The 24,907-nt window shown below is 48.3% G+C and overlaps 1 protein-coding gene across 4 annotated transcripts in view; it reads right to left on the minus strand.

The window, feature by feature from the left end:
* The window catches only part of TACC3 (transforming acidic coiled-coil containing protein 3), a 623,382-nt gene that overhangs the window by 358,384 nt on the left and 240,091 nt on the right, over positions 1-24,907 (minus strand). For all 4 annotated transcript variants that reach the window (XM_069632144.1, XM_069632146.1, XM_069632143.1 and 1 more), the window contains one exon: positions 20,439-20,565. In XM_069632144.1, coding sequence (XP_069488245.1) covers positions 20,439-20,565 — 127 coding nt within the window. The remainder of the gene's footprint in view (positions 1-20,438; positions 20,566-24,907) is intronic.

Here is a 24,907-nt window from a genome sequence, read left to right on the forward strand (position 1 = left end):
TGAACTCTTCCAAAGGAAACTTGACTGGCGTCCTTTTTGCTCTTTTGACTTTGTCCTAACTGCCATCTTGAATTTGACTTTGACGTTGCTCCTTTGCATTTCAGTCTTTGTGCACGGGCCACAAAGACATTCTATAGTAGTGTGTAACAAGGGATAGAGAAGAAATTGATCACCTGATCCAGTCTGCAGGCCCTAAATAGAACAGAGTATAGAATTTGGCTCCACAGCATACTATAGTACCCCTTGCAATTTCAAAAGGCAAGTGTGCGATGCTTGTATTATAGAGTTAAGATGACTGAGCTTCTCGGTGTTCTGTAGCATTACCTCCATCAGCTGCACCAAAGTGATATGAAGAACCTTTCCATCTAAACATTGAGGTTTCACCGTTGGGCAGAATAACCAGCTGGAGGACGCGCACACATGCCCACTGAAATAAAGGCGAGTAGGCTCTGCACTTTTCCAACATATCTGACCTAGCGGTGGAGGACATAAAGCGGGACAGCTATTCCTGTCCCATGCCCTGCCCTTCGAGTGCACATTGAATGAACATTGTGTTCACACGCACATAGTATAATTGATCTTCTATACCTGCAGGGTTCTTCCTTCGCCGGCCCCCCACCCCATGTTGGTCAAAGGCTTAGCCAAGTCAACTTGAGGCCTCTTCCGTGGATGTGACCACGCTTGGAGCTTCTCCAGGTATTCATTTCTATCAGTAACCACTTAACGCTAGCCCAGGAATGCAAGCAGATTCTGACATCAGCCTTTTTTCTATTTTTTCGATTTAGGCAGAGTTAATCACCTCTACTCTAAACAGACTTTCTGCCCTGAAAAAGGCTGGGCTCGTTGAATAAGACAGCCATTTCAGCCGAAACTAGGCCAATCCTTAATTGGAATCGAACACGAGAAAGATCCACTACTTGTTTCCAGGCAGAATGACTGCTTCAATCTGCAAATTAGGCTTTTGCATCTTTTGCACTATGAGTGATTCAATTGCTGCCAACAAATTGCAGCAATTTACAACCATTCTTGCACTTTGTGTTTGTATTCATTTTGCCTGTATTGCCTCTTCCTTGTATTGATGTATTTAGCCATGTAAACATAACCTCTGGCATTACGGTTTCTTGCATATAGGTGATGTTTGATTGACCGAGTTTGAGAGAGTATGTATTTGTGCATTTTTGAATGATACACTAAGCAATATGAACCAATATATGGCAGTCACATTTGATATTCTGTAATATTTGTCCTTTTTATTAACGAATCATGAAAAACATTTTTAAAATGCAATTAGAAAATGGTCCTTATTGATACTGTATCAAATTTAATTTCGGTTTGTTTTTTAGCACCAATCATGGACACATAAAACTAAATGTAACCCAAGAAAGGCAAAAATGATACAGTACCCATGCACTGGAAGGATATCAGTACTGCTGTTAAACAACGTAGCAATCTCGCAAAGGGGACAGAGTCCCCCTAACACTGGGATCCATAAAGGCTGACCAGTGATCACAAAAGAGTATAGCAAGAAATGTGAATCAAAGACTTTACTTGCATCCAAAAATGAGGACAGAGTTAAAGCCATTGCAAAACATGGGGTTTCCATTAAAATGAATGGAATGAAAGCAAGAATATAAAACTCAAAAAAGGCTCCCAATAGTGAAAAATGCTATAAATCTCACCACCCAATCGCCAAGTGCTAGACTGTCCAGATTCATGTATCAAAAAAAGGGGAGCGTTTACTTAACATCTGAAAACAATATACATAATTCATACTACAAACACAGCCACAATCAAAACTGTAAGGGAGTCCACCAAACGTAGGACTTCAGAAGACACGTGTGAGACAAGGTTGCAACTCTTAATATAGGCCTGAACCACACAGGTTGGTTGTTAGCAATGGCTGAGCAGCCAGGCTTATCCTACGAGGAAGGTACAAAGATACACATAGGCTCAAAGAAACAAAAACTAAATGTTATATTACAATATTGGTTTATTTTATATACAAACTAAGACAAAGAGCATTCTTCAATAAGGCGAGTACTCAAAAGGCACAATTCTTGATCAGGCAGACGAAAGGGACATTGGAATGGATCACACAGCAGCAGTGAAGTGAAGCAGCTCCTGGCAAAGGATTTTTCGTGTTCCTGTGATTTTGGCACAGTTTTCAAAGCACCAGTGAAGACCGGTTAATGTCTGGTCGATTCATCTCGCTCTCGCTATCCAGCACTCTGGTGAGGTGACTTCAAGGAGTGGAATCTCCAGAAGGAGTCCACTAACGTTTCGGGAGGCGATGCACTACACAGTGACCACAGGGTATTTGGCGGTTTGCAGCCAGTGAAGGTCACAGCTCATTGTGGGATGGCACAAAATGCAGGTCGTCTTGAGACCGATTGGTCAAACCAGGCTAAGTCTTCCTAATCAGAGTTCTGACACTTGAAAGGAGGGGGTCAGACAGCAGCGATTTCTCAGAAGATATGTCCACCCATCTGAAAGTGGCTTCAGGTGTCCCTCTTCGTCGATTCTTCAGTTCCAGTGGGTCGCTTGCCTTCAGCCCCAGGATCCATGCCTCTTATGCACCATTCAAAATGTGTGTAGTGGCTGCCCTTTCAGGACAGTCAGCCTCAGTTGAAACTGGTTAAAAGCAGGCAGAGCAGAAGACAAAGAATAGCAGAGTTTGAGCTGTCTCCTGTCCTCACAGACACTGTTGCCTTGGCAGGCTTCACAAAGGGATCCCATTGAAGACAAAAGTCAAACTAGGACCTTCCCCACCATTCACGGCAAAAGGACCAAGAAAGGGTAAGCCACGACAAATGAACAGGCGACCAGGTCTGCAGCTGCTGCATCATTAAGGCCCCCGGCTTCATCATCTTCATCGCTCCTCAAGTAATATAGGACTTGTGTTGTCGTTATATTGCTCCTATGTTGCTGGAGTGCCGATTCGGGTGGTCTGGTGTTAGCCCATACACCTCCGCCAGGCCCAAGGCTTGTGTGTATTCAGAGAGCCTTCACTGAAAGCTTGTTACTGGAACTAACAAATTCTCTAGAATTTTGCCTTTTCTACAGCTGTGCCTTACCCGCATTACCCTCCAATCTGACTGTGAAGAACTAGATAAGGATAGACTGCTAAAGCCTTAAGGCCTCTGAAAAGCATTACAATTCTTAAAAAGTGCTTAGCTGCTATTGTTGGTGTTGTCCGTCCATTGTTTTCCTACAAAAGAACATTCTGAATTACTAGAACACTGGTTTTACTTAACTTTGAATTGCATTCATCAACCTTATATGTTTTTACACTGTAATTTACTCGCCTAAATTATTGCATTGTTTACTAGCTTACCTGCTGTGTTTACTAGCTTTGAAATAGTAGGAACAAGTTACTTACCTGTAACTGTTCTCCAACATGGGTCTGGCATGGATTCACATGTTCATGAATATTCCCCGTCGTCAGGCTGGGAATCCCCGGTAAAGAAAAAATCAGTATCAGTCTCGTTTCTGACCTGTCTTTCTTAGTAGTAACCAATCGCTGATCTCTGGGTCATACTGCCCCCAGCCAATGACTGCCCTCTCCCTAAGCCCCGCCTCTGGCAGCCATCCTCAGATTTGGTAGCACGCCAAGAGGCAGTATGACCAAGTGAAGAGCCGCAGAGGGGTAGGAGGGAGGGTTCGCATGTGAATCCATGCCAGACCCATGCTGGAGAACAACAGTTACAGGTAAGTAACTTGTTCCTTCTCCAGCATGGGGTCTGGCAAGGATTCACATGCTCATGAATAAAAGAATACATAGCAGTATACACATGCACAACCACGGGAGGTGGCAACAGGCTCAACATTAAGCAATAAAACAAACATTAAGCATCTCTTACCTCCTCACAAGGCTCACCTTAAGCGAACAGGTTGTGCAGCACTGCTTGGCTGACCCTGGACTCCTCCCTGGAGTCCCGATCGACGCAGTAGAATCTTGTGAAGGTGTGCGTCGACCTCCACGTAGCAACCCTGCAGATGTCCAGCAGGGGCATACCAGACAGGAACGCCGTGGTAGCAGCGATCGCTCTGGTCGAATGGGCTCTCGGATGGCGGGGCAGCGGTCGGTTTGCCAACCGGTGACAATGCATGATGCAGCCGGATAGCCATCTGGAAATGGAAGTCTTCGAGAGAGCCTTCCCTTGATTCACAGACCCAAAGGTCACGAATAGCTGCGACGTCTTCCAAAAACTCTTTGTGCGGTCCACGTAGAACTTCAGCGCTCTAGCTACATCCAGCTAGTGCAAAGTCCTCTCGGCCGGCGTCGAAGGCGACGGGAAGAAAACTGGTAGCACCAAGGGCTCATTAAGGTGGAAGTCCGACGTCACCTTGGGCATGAAGGAGGGGTGCGTCCTAAGCACTACCCTTGTGTCATGAAAAGTCAAGTATGGAGGCTTGCAAGATGGGGCCTGAATCTCTCCCACTCGTCGTGCAGAGCGGATGGCCACGAGGAACGCTGTCTTCCATGACAGGAACTTCAAAGGCGCCGAATGCATCTACTCGAATGGGGCTCCCATGAGCCTGGTCAGCACCACATTAAGTTCCCACGCAGGGGCCTTCACCGGCGGGAATGATCGGAATAGTCCCATCATAAATTCCTTTACCAGGCGATGAGACCACAAGGACGCCTGTCCCGTAGTCCTGGTATATCGGGAGATGGCAGCCCGATGTATTTTTATGGAGGCGAGAGCCAGTCCAGCTTTGGCCAGCGACAGTAAGTGCGGCAGCACTTGAGGGGCCGTAATCCGCAGAGGGTTAATCTTCTGTGCAGGGCACCAGACAGAGAACCTCTTCCATTTATGACCGTAACACTTGAGAGTTGAGGACGCCCTGGCTTTTGCAAGAACCTCTCTGCAATCAGCCGGGATATCGTACCCTCCAAACTCTAGTGCTGCAGGAGCCAGGCCTGCAAGTTCAGGTACAAGGTAGATGCACGAGGACATCATCCCGAGAAGGGCCATGATGGACCTCACCCTGGCCACGTCCGTGGCTAACAGTCGCCGTACCTTGCCCAGGATGGTTTTGGTCCTCTCCTCTGAAGGGGAGGCCAATTGCTCCACTGTATCGAGCTTCGCCACCAAAAACAGTGCTACTTGCGACGGAATCAGGTGGGATTTGGGGTAGTTGATGGAGAACCCCAGCTCCGTGAGCAACCGGACGGTCCTCGCCGTATGATCGACGGCGAGTTCGTTTGACCTTGCCCGGATTAGCCAGTCGTCCATGTAGGGGTAGACGTGGATCCCCTGCAGACGCAGCCGCGCCGCCACTGGTGCCAGGCACTTGGTGAAAACCCTGAGTGCCGACTTTAATCCAAAAGGTAGGGCTCTGGATTGGTAGTGGCGTCCTTGAACCACAAACCTGAGGAACTTCCTGTGCCTTTTTAGAATGGGGATGTGGAAGTAAGCATCCTCCAGGTCCAGCGACGATAGGAAGTCGCCTTCCTCCAGCTGTCCCAGTACGTGCTGAGGGCGACCATCCTGAATTTCTGCGCCTTGATGTATTTGTTTAACCGACGCAGGTCTAGGATGGGGCGCCAACCGCCCGTCTTCTTTCTGACGAGGAAGTACCTTGAGTATACTCAGGAGCCCCGGAGCCTCCTGGGGACGAGCTCGATGGCACCTTTCTTGAGCATCACCTTTACCTCCAACAGCAGTTGAGGGACGAGATTCTCCTTCCTTGCCACAGGAGGAATGCGAGGGCATTTCTTTAGGAATTCCAGCGAGTGCCCGTTGGCCAGGGTGTCGAACACCCAACGATCGGTGAGATGGACTCCCACACCCTGACGAACTTCGTCAGTCGGCCTCCCACTGGGGTGCTTCGGTGGGGGCCACGAACACCCGGCCATGTCAATCTTGCTTGGAAGAGGCCTTGGCCTCATTGGCAACGACGGCGGGAACCCCCTTGCTTGCCGCTACCTCTGTAGGCCTCCTGGGGAGGAGCGGGCCGCCTGGCGGTAGGTGGAAGAGCCACCGCTGGATCCTTTGGAGGCACCCTGTCTGCCTCTAGAGCTCCGAAAGGGGCGTCGCTGCTGAAGCACCTCAAGGGCCCGGGCCGTCTCTGAGTCGGTCTTGATGGCCTGTAGAGAGTCATCCACCGCCTTACCAAAGAGGTTGTTGCCGTCGAACGGCATGTCCAACACTCTGGTCTGGAAGTCCTGGCAAAAGTCTGTCTCCTTGAGCCATCCTCGTCGTCAGAGGCAAACTCCTGTGCCCAGTTGGCGAAATCCGGTATCGGTAATGTCAGTTGCCACCGTAATGGCATGATACGACGCCACCTCGCCCTCCTGCAGAATTTCTAGGGCCCCCCGCCCTTTTGTCATCGGGCAGGAAATCTAGCAGGGGAGCTATCTTGAACCAGAGCCCCTTGTCGTAGCGGGCCACGATCCCCAAGGCATTGGCCACCCTTGCCGTCGACAAGATGACTCGTCGTCCCATAGAGTCCAACTTCTTACCCTCGCTGTTCGGCGTGGAAGTTGAGGCCGCCGCGCCCGCTGCCTTCTTAGCCGCTGCCGAGATGACCGAGTCCGGCGTGGGCTGGGCCCTGAGGCACAAGGGGGCGGCATCAGGGACACGGTACTTCTTCTCGTACCTGTCCCTCTTGGCGGGTGTCGCGGCAGGGTTCTTGAGGACAGCAAGCCCCTCGTCCCAGATGTCGAGTAAAGGCACCGCGAGGACCTTCTTCCTCTTAGCCTCTCGTCGTTGGTACAGAAACCCCTCCTTTTTCTGTTCTTCAGGGCAGAGCTGGAAGAGCTCGGATTCCCTGGTTATCATGGCGTGGAAAGAGCCAACGTCGTCGGCTGGGGACGCCCATGGGGGCGGGGGGCTAGGAGTGGGGCGGGGGGTGTCGACGACTGGATGTCTACTGTGTCATCGCCGCCGTCATCGTCCGTCCCCATATCCGTATCCTCTCCCGGTGAGGGGTCCACCGGTCTCGCAGGCACAAAGGGCGGAGCGGGGTGGACTCTCCTCCGCTTGTTCGGAAGGCTTCCGACGGGCCTGGTTCTGGCTCCTCCATCGGGGTGCGTGGTAATCCTAGTCCATCTCAATACATAAGGACTGGATTGCCAACAAAATGGCCGCCGAGCTATCCTGGGGCTCGGGCAATGGCTGCGACGGACAGGATGGCCGCTCCAGTGGGCCCTGTTCGTCGTCCTCGTCGCTATCCTCGATCACATCAGCAGTGAACCGTCCCCTGGGATCGAACCTTCTCGAACCTCTCGTTGAGGCACCTCTCGGTCTCCACCAGTTCCTCCTCAGAGGCTTATTCCGAGTCTGTAACGGCCACCGCCCCCCCCCCCTCTTTTTCAGACGGGGGCTTCACGGGGGTCTTAGCGATGGGTTTGGAAAGAGGATTCGCTCCGCGGCGGCAGGGATACTCGGGCCCAGAGGCCGTTTCAATTGGGACAGAAATGAAAATTCTCTCTAACAGTTGGTACCTAACAGAGTGAGCAGTTATAGAAGTGCTTACCTAACCCTGAATGTGTGTTGTGCCATTCTGAAAAGTATATGTAAGGTTATTTTACTCATCTGTGAATGGGTTGTGCCGCGTCCCAAAAGTAATGTGGTTGGCTTCACCTAACTATTTCTTCCAGAATACTATTGTATAGGAAGCAAGACGCAGTTGGTGTAAGTTCACCAACTGGGTCTTGCTTCCCCATACCTGCTGTATAGCCTGCCTAAGCCAAGTCTGGCTTGGGGTTTACTTCCCTGCAATAACAACAAGTCATTCTTAAAGTGTAACACCAAAAGGTCTTACTCACCCAGTATAACTTATCCAGAATGTGGTTATAGGTTTCTACTGTTCCTTGCAGATGTGTTCACTTTTCAGAAAAGTACTTGTGCAGGTTGCTTTACTAAGTCATTACTTAACTGAGTGTTGCTGTACAACTGCTAGGCTCTACTATCCTTGTATTACTGAAGGTAATCAGAAAGTAATTTAGATTTACCCCCCCCCCCCCACTGCCAGAATAGGTGTGTCCTATAATAAATGTGTTTGATAATGTCTGACTTGCCTAGAAATAGTTTTTATGCAAAATGAATAGTTACTCGCTGTACTGACTAACGTATTATTAATCCATAGTCCCCTTTCCTCCATACTGCATGGGCGTCCCTCGCAAGGGACGGGAGATGGTAGCTTTTTCACCAGAAACAAAAAAAAAACCTGTCTTCCCCTTGAATTTAGAGGCGCGTGGCCCTTGGAGCATGCCTCCCCTGACTCCATCCACCGGCGCCACTCAGTCCCCGTTGACGCGTCGACAATATTTAACATTGTCTAATGACATGGAGGATGGTGGGACGTATGAAGGAAAGGGGACTATGGACCAAGTACATTAGTCACTACAGTGGGTAATTTATAATTACCATTACGTCCGGTCCCCTTTCCTCCATACTGTATAGGCGATTACAACTGAATGTAGCCCAAGGGTGGAAAGGAGACCCCTCCTTAAGAAAACAGATTACTTCGAACCGCACATCCTAAAGCCACGTCCAATTTAGAGCCGGCGTCTAAACTGTAGGGCTTACAGTAAGCCGAAGGGGTGGCCCAGGTGGCCACCCTGCTGATGACTTGTCAAGGGTCATGCCGTTTGAAGGCCGTGGCTCTGACCGCGTGGGCGTGCACGTTATCTGGAAGTAGCTTGTGCTGCTCCTCATAGGCTTACTTGATGGCCGAAACCATCAATCTTGCTATAGAGGCCTTGGAAGCCCGATAACCGGACCTTGACCTCCCCCCCCAAACCTCAAAAGGTGACAAACGGGGCGTCCAACTTGCTGACGTCCTTGGTCCTGTGCAGACAATTTTAGAGTGCGTCTGACATCCAGCCTGTGTAAGACCTTCTGAGCCTTGTGTTAGGGAGAATTCTCATAAATGTGCTCCACCTTAGAGACCCCCAGAAACTTTTCTGGATTTTGAGGACTTTATTTTTTTTTTAACCTGGAGAGAGTGTGAGCCTTTTTTTTCCCCACTCATGTATTTTGATGTGCGTTTTACTCTTGTGTTCTTTGATTATGGAGTTTTAAGATAACACCATAGGCATCTTTGCATGTGCGTTACACAGCACCCTCAGTGCAGTGACACAAGGACGTCTTTTTAGACTTCCAAAAGGTTTAAATACATTCTCTGGGTTAGACTACTGTTTCCCAGAGAAAGTAAGGTTAAATTGACTTTAATAGTCTTTTTAAATTCCTACACCCAGCACACACTATTTTCCTATAGAGTGCTGGAGGGGTTACCTAGTATCCCTGTGTCTAGAATCTCATGTAGCAGTCAAATGCTACCCGTTCCTATCGAAGTGGCTAGGGGCAGTGGTTTTACAATGAACTACCATGATTTTTCCCGACCGCGAACACCAGTAGCTAAAAATCGCAAGAGCCATGTTTTTCAAGATGGCGCCTAAAGCCCCTTTGTTTAAATGGGTACCAGTCTTCTTTTTGCCATTTCTTTTTGGAAAGGTCCTTCTAATGTTTCTCTCTGCGTGCCAAACCAGGTTTGGTCCCTTTGTTCGTATGCCTTTGGTGGGCTTCAGGACTCAAGACCACCTCTGGCGTCTGTGTCTGGGGTGGGCAGGAAGTGAGGGAAGTGCCCGAAACTCCCTGTGCTTAGTCTCCTAGGAGACCCAAATGCACTCTGACGTGATTGGCTGGCTGACTGTCCGGCAAGGACAGCCACCCTGCTGGGTGAGTGGCAGCGAGGGTGGAATGTAAGTGAGTAAACTGTTTGAAAGGCTAGTCTCCAGGACTGGAAGGCAGTGTCGACCACTGGAATGAAAGAACCGAAGATGAGCTGGAAGAGGACGGCTGCTGCAACCACTGATCCGTTGGTTTGCCCCGTGAAGCCCTGCTGCAGGTCCGAATTGCCAAGTTCATTTCGACAGAAGCCCCTTCGAGGACTACTTCTTCCTTTGAGTTGGCGGGACCAATCAACTCGTAAGCCACCTGGCTATCATTCGCAAGGCTGGTTAGGATTAACCAGGGAGAAGGACACCAGCATGTGTGCTTGATGAACAGCTACCCAAACTGAAGTGACTCCATTTTGTCAGCATTTTCCGACGATCCCGTGCAGTGTAGGAGTCCCCCGACGATCTCCCGCTTTGTCCTCATGACAGGCTCAGTGAGATCTGAAGGAACCAACGTCTTCAGCTGCATCTCTTGCTTCATACGAAGGTACTGTGCCAACCTGATTGAGAGCACGCCACTCTCGCGGTGAAAGTTCACTGAACATTCCCAACTTACAGGCCTAATCAGCTTGTGATCCAACATATGATTCTTTTTTTCATACAAACTACTTCTGAGAATTTTGGCAAAGACTTTACCGTTTACTACAAGACCTGCCCTTTCCTAACCAAGACACTAGCCCATTGACTTTGGCCTATGCCTATTGAACTGAATAGAGTCCTCTAGTGAACAAACTATTTGCACTGCCTAAGAAATAATTGTGATCTATTCTATTAACTTGTACCTTTGCCTTCCCATTCAAAGTGACGAATGCCCTTTGGCTCCTATTTCAGGGGAGCTTAAATTGTTCAGAAACCTATTGGTTTTGTGTTGAAGTATATCTGTGTATAATATTAAGTTGCCTCCTTCTAGTGAATGGTTTCTAAATGATTGTGTAATAAATGTATAAGGGTTTTACCATGAAACCTTGAGTGCAAGTGTCTTCTTGAACCACGGTGATTGGAAGACCTCCAACTTCTTTTACTGATCACATTCCCTCTTGAGATAAGCCTGGCTGCTCAGCTCGCTACCACAAACTGTAGTACAGACTTCTACCAAAGGTTGGTTTTTGCTTACACCTGTAATCCTAATTGTATGTGGTGCTCTCAGAGGGTACTGCATGCAATTCAGCCTAACACCTCGTCCTTCTGTACGGCGAATAATCTGAGGCAAGACTAGCTCCTCGTTTAGGTGGAAAGCAGTGGCTACCTTGGGTAGGAACACTGGGTGTGTTCTCAGGACCACCTTATCCTTGTGAAAGGCAGTATAGGATTCTGATGCCACCAGTGCCTGGATCTCGCTGACTCTACAAGTCGGTGAGGCCCACCAACAGAGCGGTCTTAATGGAGACGCCAATGGTTCGAATGGTTTGTGCACCAAGCGCCCAACACTACATTGAGGTCCCACACAGGGTGTGTTTTTTTTGACGGGCGGGTAAAGCCTGATGAGGCCAGGAAAATGTTGCTTGACCACCAGGTTGCAAGAGAAGACTACCTCTTCTGAATTTCTGTAGGCCCCTATGGCTGCCAAACAGGTGCGGCATGTGTCCACCTGCATGCCTGAGCGAGCAAGGTGTGCAGAGAAGGAGAGCACATCATCCAAAGTGCACGTAAGGGAGTCGACGTCTTTAGAGTCCGCCCAATGACAGAACCTAGTCCATTTATTCTTGTACTGGCTCCTAGTAGCCTTGCTCTTAGCGCCCAAAATGATTTCTGTGTTAGCCGGTGAGAGGCTCAGGTGTTTGAGCATGACCTGCTCAGGAACCAGGCTGCAAGGGCTAATGTGTGGAACGGGGTGGATGACACTGCCCCTCTGCTGGGCCAAAAGAGGAGATGGGCCCATCGGCAGGTGAATGGGTGGCCTGTCCGATAGGCTGAGAAGCTCGGATAACCACTGTCTCGCCGGCCAATGGAGCTATCAGTATGATGCTGATGTGACAAGATTTTTTTATCTTGCACATCACCCTGTGGACCAGGGGTGTGGGAGGGAAGGCATACAGTGGAACGGCATGACATCTGTTGTGTGTCGATCAGGGAGCCGGGGCCCTGGCAAGAGGCAAAAGGCTGGCACTTCTTGTTGTCCCAGGAGGCCAAGATATCTACTTGAGGATGCCCCCACCTGCTGAAGATCTCCCGCAGAACCAGATTGTTCAATTGCTACTCGTAATTGTCCGCTCCCAGTCTGCTGAGCCTGTCCACCTCCAGGTTGGACCCCCTCCCCTCCCCCCGGAAGGTGGACAGCCCTGAGGTAGCTGTTCGCCAGGGCCCATTCCCACATGCTGATAGCTAGGCTGCATAGTGGAGGGGACCTGGTACCCCCCCCTGCTTCTTGACCTAGTACATGCTGGTGGAATTGTCGGTCTGGATGATTATGACCTTGCCACTAATAAGCGTAAGGAAAGCTTTGAGACCTAGCCAGATGGCTTTCAGCTCCAGCCAGTTGATAGGAGACTCCTGCTCCTGCCGGGTCCAGACTCCAGGGACACTGATGTTGTCCATAGTGGGCCCCCCAGCCTTCCAGGGAGGAATCCGTGGTGATGGTGACCTGCCGGGGTCGGCTGGCGGAAGGGCATGCCCGACCGCAGGTTACAGTCTCTGGACCACCATGTGAGGTCCGAGTGGAGAGAAGGAGGAATGCTGACCAGCTCCGCTTGGGAGCCCCTCTCCTGATTGCATGAGGCTGCAATCTCCTCATCTTGAGCCTCGTGTGGAATACAGCCAGTAGGACCGCTGCCACGATACCTAATAAGCTTTGGTACCACCAGCCCGAGGTCCCTCTTGGGGAGAATTCTCATTCAATGGCTAATTTCCCTTACCTACTGAGTCCCTCGGCAGCTTTGCTGGATTTCTGGAGTTATTTTTTTCCACTTGGTAAGAGTGTGAGCTTTTCCCCCACTCTTACCCAGGTTTTGCCATGTGTATTTCATCTGTTTTTGTGATTGTGGGCTCTGGAGTACACCACTTCAGTAGCCCCCTTCTTTTGTGTGTTACACAGCACCTTCAGAGCAGTGACACAGGGTTGTCTTTTAGACTTCTCACCGGCTCCATTTCTGGGGCTGACTACTGTGCCCCAGAAAAGGGTAAAGTTGCCATTAACTTTACATAGTCATTTAACCACAGATCCAGTACACCCCATCTTACATGGAGTACTGGAAAGGGTTAATCCGTAGCCCTTTTTATCTGTACCTCCTAGAGCATTGTTTCGCTCTTTTAACATTTAGACTTAGCTGGTGGCAGTGGTATCTACCCTAACTTTTCTACTGCGATTATACTATATAAACGTGGTATTGTTTTAGGCTATTATATTAGCCTCAAACTTAAACTCGCTTGACCAAATACTTTTTCTTTTTGCTCCGGTCGGGTTTGCCATTTCTTTTTGTTAAAGTCCTTCTTGTGTTTTAGTTCGGGCGTCCAATCAGGTTTGCCTTCTTTGTTCACGGCCTTTTGACAGGCTTCTGCCAAGAAGCCCTCCTCTAGGCGCCTGGGTGTCTAGGTGGGCTGAATGTGAGGGAGGTGTGTAGTCACCCCCTGCACAGGGTCTCCTAGGAAACCCAAGTCGCACTTTGCCATGATTGGCTGAGGTGGTTGTCCGGGCTGGACAACCCCCCTGCTGCGTGATTGACAGCCAGGCTGTGTGAATGGGGGATTTTCGCATAAAAGTCAGGACTCTTGGGCCCGAAGTCAGAGTCGCCACTGGAACTACAAGGAACCGAAGAGAAGCAGAGAAGCAGAAAAGAAGTCGGCTGCTGCAACTATCCAGTCCTGGTGAAGCCCCGCTGCAGTCCTGAGCTATCTACCTTTCAACGACCAGAGAAGATCCAGTCCGGAGTCTTCTTCCCTTGAGCCTGGTGGGGATAACCAGCTCATCTTCTACAGCCAGAGGATCCTCTTTGTGGTCGAAATCGCTGCACACTGCTGTAGTGGTCCGGATAGCCACCTGAAGAGCCTCTCCTGTTTTTAAGGAGCGCACCTTTTATTCACCGTCGCTGCTGCCGGCCTCAGCCATGTGTGGTGCAGATCCCTCCAGACGTCGTCCTTGCCGAAGCTCCAGGAACAGTGGGTCTGCAGGAAACTACCAGGAACAACTGCTGTGGCACCAGCTTCTTCATTGAATAAGGTACTGTGTTCTGCTTGAGGAAATCGGGTGAATCCATTTTTCTCCTCCTACAAGGCTTGTCCTCATCTTCACTCCTTATAACTTTTGCTTCCTACATTGCTACGTTGAATCGTGAACTGTCCGACTGTGTGATCCTCGACAACAGGAACCTGGTTCCACTTGACACTGGCTCCGGCCTATTGACTCTTGAATTTCTGTCCACGAGTGTTCTCTGATTCGGTCTGTCTTGACAAAAGTATTGCCTATGATTTTTGCCCCCAACTCTCTCTGGGTAACTCAGGTGCTAAGTGTGTTTTTGCCCCGGTAACATTTCTTGCCACGGATATGCGTTTCTTTAGTAAGACCGAACTGTCATTACTGTCAAAAAGTGAATGCATATGTATTCCTGGTAACGTCTTTTGTTTCACAACACTGGTCCTTTAAAACACAGGCTACTTACCTTGAAGTAATACCGTGCAAAGTGAATTGGTTGGTTGTAGTAGATCTTACGTATGGTTTTGAATTCCTAGAAGTGTTGTTTATAACAAACCGTTTAAAAATAAATGTACTTATATTTTTTACCTGAAACCTTGAGTCAGTGTTTGCTTGAGTCACAGTAATTGGGGTCCCTTTGTGTAATCTCTGCTACTGCTCATATACCCTTGAGATAAGTCTGGCTGCTCCGCTACTGCTACCAATTTACATAGTACAGGCTTGTTCCAAAGGTAAAACTTGTATTACCACTTGTAGTCTTAATTGTGTGTAGTGGTCCCTAAGGGCCCTGCACAGGATTCTGCCTAACAGTCCCTGCTTGGGTAAAGTGAGTAGTGGCCCTCTTGATGGCCTGTCCTCAGAGGGGAAAACTCTCTCGGAGCTCTTGTCCCAGATGATGCCCAGGAAGGTCAGGCTCTGCGTAGGCTGCAGCAGAGACTTCTTGAGGTTGATTGAAAAACCCAGCTTGCGGAGTGTGATCATAAGTGCGGAGGAAATGGGGTGAACAGCCTCCGGAGAGCCCGCCCTGACAAGACGGCCGTCCAGGTATGGGTAGACGTGGTGGCCCGGAGGAGGACTGCCACTGCATTCATGAGCCTGGTAAATACCCTGGGAGCCGAGTTGAGGCCGAAGAGTAGCACCTTGTATTGGAAATGGCAGGCCATGATATTGAATTGCAGAAAGAGCGATACGGCTGCTAAACCGGGACGTGTAGATAAGCGTCCTTCAGATCCAGGGAGCACATCCAGCCTCCCCTGCACAGTGTCTCCGCTAGGAGTGCTGACGTAACCATCTTGAATTTGAGAAGCGGGAGGGCGAGGTTGAGGGTGGAGAGGTCCAACACAACTCTCAGGCCAGCCTGGTTCTTTTGTATGGCAAAAATCCTGTAGTAGAAGCCCAATCCTCGCTGGGAGGCTGGGACTTCCTCCACTGCCTGACTCAACGAGCGACTGAATTTCTACCAGCAGAGTCGATGTCCCAATCTGTGGGAGTGGAGGGGAAGAGAGGAAGTGATCAGTACCCCGTGGATACAACAGAAGATCCAGGGGTCGTGAACTTCTGACGCCAAAACTGTAGGTGAAAGGCAAGCCAGCCCCCCACCAGAGACACGTGGACTCAAAGGGATGAGTCATGCCTTCTTTCCCTCTGAGGCTTTTGCGGAGGAGGGGTCTGAAAAAAGCCCTTGTACCCCTGCTCCCCCCTTTGTTGTTTGCGCTGGTGCTGACTGAGAACGGTTAGGCTGCCTGGACCTCAGTTCTTGGAAGCCGCATAACCCTCCAAATGCCCGTCCCCATGTCGGAGCGTTGATGTGACTGGGTGTACGCCTTGGGCGAGGCCTCCATAAGGATAAAGATTTTGCCGTTTGCAAAATGTTTTTCTTTTTATCTAGTTCCTCATCTGTGGTTGAGTGAAAGAGGTCGCCACCCTCTAATGAAAGGTCCAATATGTGTTCCTGGAGGTCTGGGTTAAATTTAGTAGCTCGAAGCCAGGGAGTCATCCTCATGTCTGTGGCGATGCATATGGCCTGGCCAGAGGTGTCAATGTGGGCCATGGTGTACTCCATGATGTCTTGTGCACCATTTTAGCCTCTGCCAGTCCCGCCTTAAAACGGGACTGGCTTTGCACCGGAAGGAAGTGGGCCATTTCCCGCCAAAGCCTCTGATTAACGGCTGCCAGCATGGCATCCGTGTTGGATTGACGAAGATGCAGCGAAGCGTTGGAATAAAGCTTCTTCCCGTACACCTCCAAGATCTTCTACTCCTTGCCTAGCAGCGCTGATGACGACTGATGCTTTGAGTATAGTGATGCTGCAGCAATCCCCGAAGCGTGCGGTTGAGGGTGGGCCGACCGCAAGATTGGATCCCCATCCATTTGCCTATACTTGGCGTCCAGGTGCCGATTGACAGGCTAGGCTGTGTGGGGCTTGAGCTACCCCTTTTTGGCCAAGGTGACAATGTCCTTCTGCATCGGGATCCCCGTTCTAGCCACGGGGCTTAGAGTGAGGATCTTGGCAAGGACCCCTGCTTCTGGTTGCTCAACCTCGGGTTGAGGAAGGCCCAGGTACTCTGTTAGCCCTGCAAGCCATTCATGGAAGACCTTGGCTGACGGCGAGTCAGGGTCTTCTTCCTCATCCGTGTCCATCTGGGCGCCCGGCAGGTCCGGTGCAGGGGTAGTGCTGGGCGCCAAGGGTTGCAGTGTGGAGACCGGTGCCGGAGGCTGTTGTGGAACCGCCCGCACTGTGGGAGGCAGAGGAGTCAGAATCGAAGGAGCCGGCAGGGGCAGCAGCAGCTGCACCGGGGCCTGAGGCGCTGGAGCCACAGGAGGAGTGACTATGGGTGCCGGCAGAAACATGTCCCTGAGACCATCCCGAAGGATAGTCCCCATCTGAGGAGTTCTCATCCGTGTTAAGAACCTGCGGAAGAACCTATCCTCGGGGAGCGGTGGTGTGGCAGGTGATATTGACGGAGTGGCGGGCTGCTACTGAGGCCGGTACGTACTCTGTCTAGATGGTTGCAGGGGAAGGCGGGCCAGCATCAGCCAAGCGGCCATCTTGTCGAGCTGCGTGGCTCACTGGGTCCGGCCTCCTCCAAGACTTTCGGCTATGGTGCATGAGACCTACCCTGCACCTCAGGCTGGGGCTTGGTAGGTGTGCTGCCATCGGCCGTATCGCCGGTAGTGCTGCGTGCAGGCACCCCCCCCTCAGACATCAGGCCGGTACTGCCAGACATTGCCCCTCGGGTATGCACCCCGTAAAAGAACCTTGCAGTCCCTCAGCACCGTCACCGGAAGGATCTAATGAACCCTCGGCCTTAAGGCCAGTAGTTGGACTAGCCTCGGTATGTGTGCTGGTGCGAGAGCCAGCAATGCTCCTCCCGCTCGGGCGTTTCCTTGGGAAGGAGTCGCCCTTACGCGGTGTGATGGAAACAGCGGCCCACCCTTGGGCCTCATCTGACAAAGTCCTTCAAGTCCTCCAGAGGTGACCTTACGAAGAGCTCCGTTCACCGAGCCAGCCTGTGCTTCAGAGCACGCGGTACAACCTTCCCAGCCGTGATCGGGGCCAAGGCATCGGAGGCAAAGAGCATAGGGATCTGACGTAGGGAAGAGCCCCTCGCTGGCTGGACACCTACTGAAGCCCGCTGCAGTCAACATGTGCCGGAGGACCAAGTACCCGATTGACAAAAAGAAAATAACAAATTTTTAAAAAAGTATCCGGAGAAGAGCGAGCGGAATTACATGGCTGAAGCCAAACCCAGTAGCGCTGGTGAAATCATCCCATTCATGTCGACGCAGAAAAGGGTACTGAGGAGTGGCGCCAGTGGGCGGACTCAGAGCAAGCACATGTTCCAGGGGAAGGTGTTTTTTTCTGGTGAAAAGGTTTGTCTCCCGTCCCCAACGAAGGACTCCCATACAGTATGGAGGAAAGGGGACGGGACATAAGAGTACAATGTGTTGTGCGTTTGTAGTTCCATGACCAAGTACTCACTTGGCCTGACTTATATTTATAATAAATCTTTATTTTTTATAATACTTCTGGTTGTCAGTGTCTGTTGAACCCTTGGTATACCACAAGTTTTGTACCTTCCTACAGTCCTCTCCCAGCTAAGATGAGCCTGGCTGCTCTTTCTACGCTACCATATACTCAGGTGGTACAGACTAATACTAAGATTGGAGTCTTGTACTGCCTCAGGTGAATGGTTTTACTAAGCCCTTAGTTGGACTTCAGAAAAACTGTCCAAACATTAAGGATACATTACAGTCAGTTGCCCTTGAAATACATTTCAGGGAAAAATATTTAGTCACCGAAACCTGCTACAATGTTACAATGCACTCAATGCAAGAAATGTAGACAACTATCAAATAAATATCTGGGGTAAATCCTAAAAATACAGTTCTTGGTCTAGAGCTCACTGAATCCCTGCGGTTACAGGGATGAGACCGATAGAACATTCCATACTAAGCAATGGAATACAAGTTAATGGGCCAAGTGCTTTAATGGTACCTGCTCCAGGCCCACATGTGCAGATTTTACAATCACATGAAGGAGCAGACAAGGCCACTCTGAATAGATCCAAAGGACGGAGGATGTATAAGACCCCCCCCCCCTCGTCCCCACCCAGAGAAAAATGCAGTAGAACAGGAGTACCCACAATGTAGGTCTACAGGAAATGCGGTCGAGACACGATCAGGAATCTTGACTTCTTAACAGGGTTACCTCAGACAGCGGAAATCTTTAATAATCCCCTTCCCCATAATCGAGTAAGTACTTTGTCTCGGCAGAATCTACTCCAGCATGGTGGAAAGACCCAGTACAGGACCTCAGTTAGAGGTATGGTTTACATGTTCAGGTGCACAGGGGCTTGCACCCAGAGTCTGCCACACAACCCAAAAGACATTTCCACAACATTGAGATTCAAACCTGAAGTGAAGAACATGGTGAGGAAGACCCAGGGAACGGTGGTGAACACATGAAGGCGGCTTCGGGTGGCTCGGGGGACAGAAAGCAGCAAGCGTTCTAGCAGGATACTACTGAAGGATGAGGCTAACCGAGGAAACAGCTGGAGGCATCTTTGGGCATCACAAGCAGCACATAAGGCACTAACTGATGTTTCAAGCGGCTTCTAGGTGATTCCTGCAGCTCACAGCCATGCAGAAGATCCTGGCAGTAAACTGCACATAACATTCCAGAATGGAAAGATCAACCCAGCAGATGAGGAGCGGTAGCAGGAGAATTCAGGAGGCCAGGATTGTACCTCCAAAGGAAAATAATCCAAACAGGAATTAAAGCTACTGTAACAGGAGGAAGGGCCAGAACTGGGTGAAATAGGGCTGGAATCGGCACTAAAAACTCCTGCAGCAGGCAAGCAGACCTGCTTCTTCCATGTAGAAGAACAAAGCAGCGTGAGAGCAGCATAGACCAAAATGGGCTGTTCAAAGACCAGCCAATCACTCGAGGGGGCCTGAGGAAAAGGGCCAGATGACCCACCAACCACTCCACACCCCACACAGGAAGTGAGAAACACCATCATGGCTGGTGTAAAGCAGTGTAACCCATTACGGCGGATGTGGGTTGACAGTGCCCACATGGTCAGAATCGCCATTTTAAGGACAACTCGTGGTTGCCCTTAACAAAAAACGGCAAGAGCAAGATTTACAAAACATGCTTTGGGTACGCGAATGTCTATCAAAAAGACACATGGGCTAACGCCATAAAATGGCTTGCAACCCTGGTAAAGCAAAATATACAGTACAGCTACCACTAACCTACTCTCTAAAATCATTGTTGGGTAATTTAATAACACCAGGGCAAAAGAATAGAAGGCGGGTGCCGCAATATCACATACCTTAGGTTAAAAAGGTTGCAAAGCCAGGGGAAATTCTTCTGAAATCTCATTGGCCACTAAAAATAAATCAGTTATCCAAAAAAACTAAAGGGGGGAAAAAGACAAAAAGTTGAGGAACCTTAGAATGCCCAAAAATAGGGATTCTAAAACAGGAGGAAAAAGATGTTCGGCTACATACCTTATATAACTGTAAGTAGACACCAACACTCAAAACTAACCTTCACAAATTCAAACCTAAGCCAACAATGTTCGCCAAGTCTACCATTGAGATGTCACCAGGCAAAGAAAACCATGACGTTGCAAAACAAAACGTGCTTATTCTGCACCAGAAAGTGGGCTTTTGGTTGTAAAGAGCCACAGGGAGAGGGCAAGATTTAAATAAGACAGGACAGCAGCTTAGCCACAACAAGTTCAAAATGTAAGAACTTACTGAAAAGAGCCAAGCTATGCATTGCATACCACACCGACGAACATCTAAGCACAGACACATTTTATGAGCAGGCAATTTCAGTCTCCGCTACAAGGTAGATGTAATCACAAACAATTGACCCATTTAAGGAACGAAATGAGCGTTAATGAAGTGAAGCCATTACATTTCCCGTAAAGCTTTCTAAATCTTGTGCCACTGTGAAAGGCAGTGCTATGAAACACTACAGCAACCATTAAGAATAAACAACAGTTAAATAATTGCTTCCCTTAATGCCAGGGAACCACTGTTACTTCGAACAATCAAAAAGTCTCTCTAAATCTTCCCACACTCAAACAGAAAATGTAGTCTTACATTCCGCAGCAGGTTTGAAGTCCACATCAAGCAGGTCAGGGTCTTCTGGAGGGGTTAATAGTATACCACGTTTGCTCACAAATTCATTCTTTTCATTTGATGGAATTTTTGAAGGCATGACTTCCTCCTGAAAAACATTTACTTTGTTATTGAGTGACAACCGTATCTCACAAGTTCAAGCATTATTTTGTTTTCATCAAGTTGGAAAAACATTGTCAAAGCAAAAATGTTGGCAGACAAGTGAACGTGGGATATCTAGATCAACAGAAATCTTGACAAAAATAACAGGCATGTAGAGTACTAAGACAATGTACCTGGACAACTGGTGAATTTTAGAAGAAACAGCCAGAATCAACATGCAACAATGAAATAGTGAACGAATTGTGTGAAAGCAATTAATGTTAAGAGGAATTTGAAATTAAACAAATAACAAGAAGTTAGGATGGATATTAAGGCAGAATTTAATTTCAGGGGTTTTGCCTCACAATTGGAATCTAAAACGTACAGCCCCCGAGGAATGTCCAGAATTTAATAAACCACTAAGACAAACATGTGGATGTAGGGCATGGAAGAAGTGTACAGAGCCAATGATGAGTAGGGTCAACTAACATTTTTATTGTCATGTAATTTGAATAAGAATATTGTTTCTTATCTCTGTAAATTGGGTTGATGAGTTTATTTCATTTTAAGATTTTTTATGATGAAATTGACATTGATATTTTTTAAATATATATGGACCATGGGTTAGGTCCATTCTTTCAGGACTATCTAACCGTATTTGTGTGTTTTTCCTGGCAAATAATTACTTAAGACTAACGTTCCTTAATGATAATCATGCTTTTTAACTACCCCATTATGGTCTCATGAACATTCTAACACTGTGAAAGTACACTCTAGGGCTTAGATGGCTGTTACTGAGGTAGTAATCCATTGTTAAGCCCTGCTTACTAGATATCCTTTAGAACTGCTGAAGTGGACAACCAGAGAGTGGTCACAATGGATACAAACCGGTCCCGTCACTGCGCCCTACTGCTCTTCCTCTGGTGGTGGAATCCCATCCTGAGCTATTACTTAACCTCCTCCTGAAGGTAAGACTCTACAAAACTATCACTTGGTATACAGGTCCCCCAACTCATAGTATACGACTGTACTACCCAAACTATTGGTACAATGGAAGCGCAGCCAAGCTCTTTTTAGGAGGAGGATGTCAGCTGTAGGTAAGAACAATGTTCCCAGTCAATACATTAGCCCAAAGAAACTGTTACACAATGGAAGTTCTCATAAAATATACATGTATTTTATATACGCAAGGTAGGTGAATACTAAGAGTACCCAATAGACATAGGGAATATCAAAAATGCTTTCATCAGTGACTGTGCCCGCAATTGTTCTAGAAAATTACAGCTGTTATGCCTGGCCAAGAGTTATGGTTGGAAACCCAACACATGTTATCACAGTCCAGTCACACTGGAGCGACTATTCGGCTTGCGTTAAGTTCTACCTTGAGCCCCACCATACCTTAGGGTGGTTGCAGAAAATTCAGCAGCGACGGACCCAGTCTCCCAATTCCTCGGTCTGGTGATGAAAGGCTTTTGCGCATTTCTATCAGGTCCAACAGTGAACGGTTACCACCCGGTGGATATTTCTAGATTCTGCAGTCCTGCACTCTGGTAAGGGGAACTGGATGAGTGGGCTTGTGCTTCTAGAGGTCCAACAGGAGCTCACCAAAGTCTTGGAAGGATTTGTTCACGCAAAGACGTTGCACTGCAAATAGGTCGGAGTTCCGCTGGTATTGGCGGTTTGCAGCCCCGAGAGGTCACAGCATGTCGATTTGCAGTTGATCTTAAGACTGGTTGGTCCCACCAAGCAAAGGGAAGGAGGAGTCTTCTTCGGAGCGCTCGGTCGATTGGAAAACGTGGTCAGGACAGCAGTGGTCACCTCAGTCACTGGAAAGCTCTGCCGGCATCTCTGGCAGTAACTTTGCATCTTCTCTTCCGGTAGTCAACTTTCCTTCTGCTTCAAAAAACACACTTTATACGGATTTCTTTAGGACTGCTCGTGATACCCGGCAACACTGAGATCTTGCGATATTTGCGAGCAAGAGGCGCGGAACGCTGCAGTGAGCTGCATCCGCATTGAAGGAGCTTGAGAGCCAATGAGCAGCAGCAGCTCTTCGCATACTTGCATGGTGAGTGAGAAACCCATTACAGCCCAAAAGACAAGGAAAAGCCCAGAGACTTGGACACTACTTACAGAGCATGTAGCTATACTGCCCTACTATCTTTGTTACAAAAATACAAAAGAGGAATATGCATAAACTTTCAGTGGAATGGACATGGCTATGCCTTTTGCTCACACTTTGTTGAGGGATTGTTGCCTCACCTAAAGAATGATATACAAACCTACGAGTCTACATGGCCAACGCAAATTACTGCCCAGATTTAGCCTATGGCAATGGGTATTATGCAAAACGACACACTGAGGATAAAGAGGAAAAGAAAATGAAGGAATTAAAAACAAGGGCACTAATGCAACAGGCTTTTCCATAAAGAGGCAGACGTAATATGCGTATACGAAAGGGAAGAGTAATGTATAGAATGGGAAGAGGTGTTAGTGCCCCACCAGGTATGATAAACACAGGATGTCATTTTTGCAAAGCAGATGACCCATGGATATGGGAGTGTCCGCTGCGCTGGAGATGGAGTGGATACTCTTAGGGGTGAGGAATGACAAAAGTAACTTTATAAGGACCATGCCAGGAACAGTATAATAGCAAATACTGGGACACTAATTATTTTTACCCTAGGCAAGGTCAGGAGTATTCAGCTAGGGATTATTAGGAGGATGATGATTACAGTACAATGAACTACATAGCATAGACCTGCCCTGGAGAAGGAAAAGGGCGCATAAGTATTGCTGTAGATTCAAAGGGGCCATTTGTGAAAGTAATAGTACAAGGCAAACTAGCGCCAATCCTCCTTGATAGGGGTACATCCGATACATCAATTTCCCACAAATTAGTGCCCCATATTCCCCTCTCCGGGAAAGTAAACTCTTCAGTGGTATTCTCTAATAATCCGGTCCAAAGACCAATATGTGACCCTGTACAGTTCAGTATAGGTCATATCTTGCATGGCTCAGCTCGTCACCGATAAATGTGCTTTAAATCTGTTGGGAATGGATTTGCTGAAACAGTTGTATGCAAGCACGTATTGTTCACCTGACTAAATCCTTTTTAAAATATTTTGTCGCTACTACTAAAGAATTTCCACCTGAACTTCAGGGAATTGGCACTATGATATAGGCTACGGGATCTAATGATGTAGGATGTTTGGTAGTTGACCCAGCAAAAAGTAATGTTAAGCCCAGTGTGGTATTATTGTGAATTCTAGGTCAAGACTGGAGGCTCACATTATGCTTCTCTTTATTTTATTCATTTAAAATAGAAAAGCTCACTAGCAAGTATATTTATGCATTTCAGTGAAAACATAGCATAACCATTATCCAGAATGCGTAAAAATATCCAATAAACATTAAGAAATAAACTTCCAGTCCATAAGGCAGTCATTTGAAGCAAAAAAACTCAATTTCCCAGGAGGCTTTGGTTCAAATCCACAAGTCACAAACACGTGACCACTGTCCTCCAATAGGTGTCCAAAAGTTCCTCTAAATAGGAACCAACTGAATGTAACCTCTTTCTTTGCTGCTCTCAGCAAGAGATAAGTTCATTGTATTCCTTTATTCACCTTTATGGGGCTTGTCAGCTCATTTTAAATGCTGTTATTTTGATTATTAACATGGTCAGCCCCAATGTTACATTATGCTCTGTTAATTGTATCATTTTTGTATACATTTGCCCAAGGACAGCGTGATCTGCATCCTCTTTGTCTTTTGTCTGCCTGTCTCCGACGCCACCTGTTTTGCTGGCATCGGAGAGTAGCCTTGCACGCAGCGAAAAGCTCTTTCGTTATTTTTTCCTCAAATCCAAATTTGGACAAAAGCGCCACTTAGCAAGGCAGCACGACGTTCCAGCAACAGCAAACAGTACTTGTCCGGTACTTGGCGCGAACATTCGCGCACGCGTCCCCGACTCACATTAGGCCACGTGAAGTTCGGGGGAGGCCAGTCAGTTCCTTTTTAACCGTGGTAATTCCTGTGGCCGCAAGGGGGAGCCCCCTTACCCCTGGTCCTTTTCTTTACTGCGTGACACATTTCTGTTTCTCGATTGGATTTTACGAGCGCCAGCATTCATTTCAAGATCAAGTTGCCCTTTTCTCTTGTTTTGAAGCAAAAATAAATAAATAAAGGACACAGATCCTTTACAGACGCTGCAGTGGGTTAGAGAGAAGGCAAGTCTGATTGCCCACTGGATATAAAAAATAAAGGGGGGAAAGATAAGAGAAAAAAGGTGTGACAAAGAATAACAGTTGATTATGAAAGTTCCCCCCCCCCCCCCCAGGCTTACCAAG

The sequence above is a fragment of the Ambystoma mexicanum genome, chromosome 6q (genome assembly GCF_040938575.1).
Source record: "Ambystoma mexicanum isolate Mex_15411 chromosome 6q, UKY_AmexF1_1, whole genome shotgun sequence".
In the NCBI taxonomy this organism is placed as follows: domain Eukaryota; kingdom Metazoa; phylum Chordata; class Amphibia; order Caudata; family Ambystomatidae; genus Ambystoma; species Ambystoma mexicanum.